This window comes from Penaeus vannamei, chromosome 31, assembly GCF_042767895.1.
Source record: "Penaeus vannamei isolate JL-2024 chromosome 31, ASM4276789v1, whole genome shotgun sequence".
In the NCBI taxonomy this organism is placed as follows: Eukaryota; Metazoa; Arthropoda; class Malacostraca; order Decapoda; family Penaeidae; genus Penaeus; species Penaeus vannamei.
In genome coordinates this window covers 11170910-11176755 of record NC_091579.1, presented here as the reverse complement: position 1 = coordinate 11176755, position 5846 = coordinate 11170910, and the positions used below count along the sequence as shown (strand labels likewise).

Sequence of the window (5846 nt, the reverse complement as noted above, 5' to 3'; positions counted from 1 at the left end):
CAAAGTTTCTAAATTATAAAATTGCAGAACCGGAGTTTTTTGGTTTGTAGAAAGCTTGGATCGTTCTGGAAAACTTTTTATCACCGATTTCGACAAAATAAGTTCACAGTTCTTTTGAAGTTTTTTTTTCGTGAGGAAACGTTATTTGTAAATCATATTAATTTATCAATATGAGATAATGATAATTGTCGACCATGAGGCACAATACGGAGTCTCGCTATATCTAGGATTTCATTTATATGTCTATTTCTTCCTATTCTATCTGTTATCTTTTTGTTTGTTTCTTTGGTGATATTTGGTGAAAAATCCTCATGGAGAGAATGTAGTGGTAAATGTTTAAAATCATTGGACTAGAATGTTGGTTGTCTATGAAGTTTAGGGAAAGTGAGAAGGACCAAGAAAAAGGCATTTCGACTAGTGTATGGTAATATTTTCTCAATTTTCCCAACCCTTCTGAATTCCTGTATTTATTATTATTATTATTATTATTATTATTATTATCATTAATATCATTATTATCATTATTACTACTACTATTGTTATTATTATTATTATTATTATTACTATTATTATTATCATTATCATTATTACTATTATTATCATTATTATTACTATTATAGTGACGATTAAAATCATTATACCATCTATATTGATAACAATAATTATTATAATGACAATAACAATAATGATGACAATAATGATAACTATAATAATAATGATATTAAAATGACTTTGAAGAGGATGTGATCTGGAAAGGAAGAGGAGGCAATGGATATGGAGGATAAGAAAAATCATGAGAAGGAGAAGGATAAAAAAGTACAAGGTAAAGGAGGAGAGGAAACGGAGAAGAGAGAAAGAGGATGCAGGAGGATGAGAAGAAACGAAAACAAAAGAAAAGAGAATTAGTGGAGAAATGTATAAGAAAAAATAGTGGATGATGAAAATGAGAAAAAAATATGAAAAGAGGAGGAAGTAAAGGAAGACGAAGTGGAGAAGGGGGTAAAGAAAAAGAAAATAAAGATGGAAAAGAAGGAAAATAAAATTAGGAAAAGGGTGAGGACTTAACCTCGCCAAGGTTCTCAACGGCTACAGTGTAATGGCTGCACAATATAAATAATGCTAACGGTTTCAACTCCTGCTCTAAATGGCATGTTATATTGTAGTTGAAGAAATATAGAGAACGCTGCTTATGATGATTAGTCGTGCGAGAATATTCTAAATTTTGCGCCCATGATACTAATTCCCAAGTCAAACTCAAATTTGCCCGTGAAAATGTACATGTTGAATGACAATATTAATGGTAATAATGATAATGATGATATCATAATAACGATGATAGTAATGACAATGATATATGGTAATAATAATGATAATGGTAATGATGATAATACTAATGATAAAAATAATAATATTCATATGAATGGTGATGATAATAATAAGAATGATAATGACAATAATAGCCATGATTAGATAATGATAGTAATAATGACAATCACCATCAACATAGGCATGCTGATAATAGTAATGATAATAATAATAATAAATAATAGTAGAAATAATGATAATGATAATGGCAATAATGTTATGATGATATAATAATTATAATAATATTACAACAATAACAACATTGACAGCAGCAATAATGATGATGATGATAATGGTAATGATAATGATAGTAGTAGTAGTAGTAATACTAATGAAAATACATCTATTAGCCAAACTATATAGTGTGTAGTTGGCACGCCTAGATTTGGAATCAGCTGATCGACATAAACAAAAGGAATGAATTTGAACATGTGCTTTGTGTGAGTGTTATATTTGTACTATTTTACGCCAGACTAATTGTTCTTGAAATTAATTTGTATAAAAGTTAAAGGGACACCTTACTGAAGGTTATTTTGGTGAAGTTATTGCTGCTAACTCGCGTTTTACAAGCGAATTTTTCACAATTTGAATTTGTGTGGATTTGCCGTTGGGTACTTCGAGACGAATTAAATGATTTAGTAAAATTAAAGAGTCTGAGATTTTTTGTATGACTTAAGAATGGACAAAAGAATGAACAAATATTTATATTGTCTCTGAAAGGCGATTTGTGAACAGGGATGTTCAGTTGAGGACAGAAAGAATAGAGGGCTAGGACTATTTATAGACAGTCGATTTCTTCTTTTTATGTAATATTGTTTCAGAGAACTTTAGGTGTTATCAGTTGCTTAATTGTTAAGGGTGATATTATGGATATTTTGGTAAACATCCAGTTTATTTTGTGGAGGCTGTGTTATCATAATTACCCTGAAATAATTGGTCGGTGGGTCATCAGCCGCAGGCCTCCGCATCTTCAGGGCTCAAATAAAGGCCTTCGGTAAATTTCTATATTACGTCCGCATAACCGATATCGACGGTTTTGGTATCGTTGGATTCCTCTCACTCTATACAATGCAAATATGTAGGTTTTATTGCGCGGAAACCCCACGTTAGCGACAAACTTGGCCCCGATAGTGGGGGCGACGATGTCGGAGCGGCGGACGTAATATATAAAATTACTCTAATAATATAACCTCACAGTGAAAATAATCATGGTTATTCACATGACTTTCCATTGCAGGGGGCTGTGCCCCCTGCAACCCCCCCTGGGGGGGCTACCGCCACCCAACCCCCGCAGAGGAAACAAAACCTCCACCACGTATTCACGGCAGGATAGAGTGCACACAAACTAGATGCGGAGCCGATAACCTACAATAACCTAGGATTTTTAAGGTACTAACTTGATTGATTAATGCCGCTAATTAGTAGGGAGGGTGCTCCTTTGCCGCAGAATGTTAAGGTCCTAGGCCGGAGGATGTAGCTTTCTCCCGACGGAGGAGGCCGTGGCGGAAGCATATTTCTAGCATTTTTCCTGGCTAGTTGCAATTTCAAGCAGAAAATCCGTCTCCGAATACGAGAACCCTCCACACTCGGCCATCGCGGCGGCTATGACTGACTTCTGAACGCGACGGTTATTTTGGTTAGGAATACGGATGTCGTTATTCCAGAGCACGGGAAACTCGACCTTGAGGCCATCGGTGTAACATCGAAAAAGGCACAACCCCCGCCTATGAGGGCGGGGCACCTGATTATACTACAATCGTCTCTATATACAATGCTGACTATGCCAAGGTTAATATGCTGATTCAGCGGGAATTTTACGAGGTAATTGTAATATTACGCCCGCCGCTCCGACATCGACGATGATTGTGTAACGCTCTAGCCTGCCGGGAATACGTGGTGGAGGTTTTGTTTCCTCGGCGGGGGTTGGGGGGCGGCAGCCCCCTGCAATGGAAAGTTATGTGAATAACCATGGTTATTTTCACTGTGCGCTATGTTATTAATGCTATTTAACCCCGCATTTTCCCTGGAACCTTCCATGCCCTCCCCTGCTATCGGGGCCAAGTTTGTCGCTAACGGGGGGTTTCCGCACAATAAAAACTATATATTTGCAATGTGGAGAGTGAGAGAAATCCAACGATACCAAAATCGTCGATATCGGTTATACGGACGTAATATAGAAAATTACCAGGCCTTCATACATATGATTGTTTATTTGGAATGAAATAGAAGGAGACAGGATATGGGGTGAAGGAAAATTATTTTTGGAGAAAATAAAAAGTTTGCACAAAACCGGTGTGGGATATGCAACAGAGAATAGAGGCATCTTTTCCAGCGGTTATGGGAAATGCGACACCTCTTGCGCGACAGGAATCGAGGAGACTGTTAACTTTGATTGAGTTGATATTTCATGCATATTCGTACTTATATTGGATATCTATAACACCACCGTACCCAGCATAAGATATCAAAAGCTATCTTGGATATCATATTCCAAAATACTGTTTACCTGTTGGAAAAATAACCAGTACATTAAAATAGCAAGCTGTCAACCACGATCATTCCCATTACGTCACAGAAATGGGTGGAGCCTAGAGGCCTATCCGATCACGAGACAGCTTTTGGTGGCACAGCATGTCATGACACCCTAATTGCCACTGGAAAAGATGCCATAGGTGTGAGGTTTTCACCTCTCAGTAAATTTATCCTTGTATTTGGGAAGGTAGCATAAAAATGGTTGGGTAATAGACTAGAATGATCATACAAGTACTGACAGCAGCACTGTTATGTTTGGAATAATTATGTTAAGTAATAGAAGTAAATTATAAAATAATAAGACACTGGGTGTGCATATGTGATTATCATTAGTCAGTCAAGCTCTGTCTAAGATCATACATTAATAGAGTTCCCTAGAATTTCAAGAATTCCATTTCATTCATAAAGGGAATTGATATTTGTAATCTAACCAGAATTTTTAGTTACAAACATAATATAATAGATATTCCTGAAGAGTTTGTATTTGGATAATATTGCATACAGGAAAAAATAATGATATTGATGTTTAATTTGTGAAATATCAATGTTTTACTGAGCAAGTTAACCCCTAAAATTTGCTTACTTAATGGTCATATACTTATGTAGAGTGGCCATATTTTGTATTCTAATTTTCTAGTAAGGTCAGACAAAATCAGGCTTTGATTAATTAATCATAGCCAGTGATACAAAAAATATTCAATTTTAATTACATAACATTGCGTGTGGGCTGGGTATTGATGCGTGGTGAACAAGGAAAGTGGTGGCATACGTGGGTGACAGCTGAATGCAGGCACGCAAAGATCTATTTCTAATCTTATATGTAACATCAGACTAAAATATATTACCACTATTATCATCATAAGCAGTATCTTAGTCATCTAAATCATTGCCTTTATTACCTACACTGTCAACATTGTCAATATCGGCATCATCATAATCATTCTCATCAGTGGTAGTCTTCATCACTATCATCTGTTTTTTCTGTATTATTATCAGCGTTATGAGACGATGAGAGAAGATGCATGTAATCTGCTGGCAGCTAGGCTTCAGCACTATAGACACAGCCAACTGCCAACTCATACTACAGTAATTGATGCTTTATTCTGTTAGAACTCACATATACTATTATCTCTCAGATACATAATCAAGACAGGGATGTAGGATATTGTTATGTAAGAGGAGTGGTGCTTTGCTACGTCTGCATTAACTACCGTTTCCCTTAACAGGTATTTCAGAACATCAATGATAGCACTGTTAGAACTCCTTTCCCTCTTGAAAGATGATATGTAGATCTGGAAGTCACAATTCTGCATAACTTCTATCACTTTGGTTTTGGTGTCATAGCAAGGTGTTAGTAGATCCTACCCTGATATGTTTTAAAATTATATATGTTTTGAATATGTATTTGAAAGACATAAATATATGTGAGTATTATCAGAATAAATTATTACTTACTGTAGTAGGAATTGGCAACTGTTTTTCTTTTTGACATCATTTTTTGTTCCATAAAGTAACATTTGTGGCGCATTTGAAATCTTGCTTCTGATGGTCCTTCTGTTATTTTAAAGAGACAGATTGTTTTTTGGTATCCTGAAATGTGTTTATAGTTCCCTTTTGATAACACATCAATACTACTAAGATGTCTGGCTTAAAGTGAGATGAAGTAATGAGAAATATGTTTTTTCTCTAGTACCTGGTATATCATAATTAGCAATTTATATATGATAGTAAAACACTTTTCCCTTTTTTTCTTACAGCTCATGAGGTCTGATGTCTAAATGTGGTTATTCAAGATTTTTCAAAACAAATATGAATCACCCTCACATATACTGTCATATAGGAAAATGTGCATACTGGCACATCTCCTACAGCACCAGGAACGATCTAATACCCTGGCACAACTTGGGGCTAGCTTTTACACTTCAAGAAATGTAACAAAGGTCCCACAA

At 35.6% G+C, this 5846-nt stretch overlaps 1 protein-coding gene across 3 annotated transcripts in view; it reads left to right on the top strand.

Moving 5' to 3' along the window:
• The first annotated feature begins 1722 nt into the window (after positions 1–1722).
• Positions 1723–5846, top strand: part of mtDNA-helicase (mitochondrial DNA helicase) — a 15012-nt gene continuing 10888 nt past the window's right edge. Inside the window, exons 1-2 of one of the 3 annotated variants that reach the window (XM_027367572.2) lie at positions 1723–1805; positions 5655–5846. The exon at positions 5655–5846 is cut by the window's right edge and continues 448 nt beyond it. In XM_027367572.2, coding sequence (XP_027223373.2) covers positions 5676–5846 — 171 coding nt within the window. In that variant the 5' untranslated portion in view covers positions 1723–1805; positions 5655–5675. Of the gene's footprint in view, positions 1806–2108; positions 2172–4911; positions 4984–5654 lie in introns of those variants that run through there. The other 2 variants (XM_070143843.1, XM_027367574.2) reach the window with 2 other exon arrangements.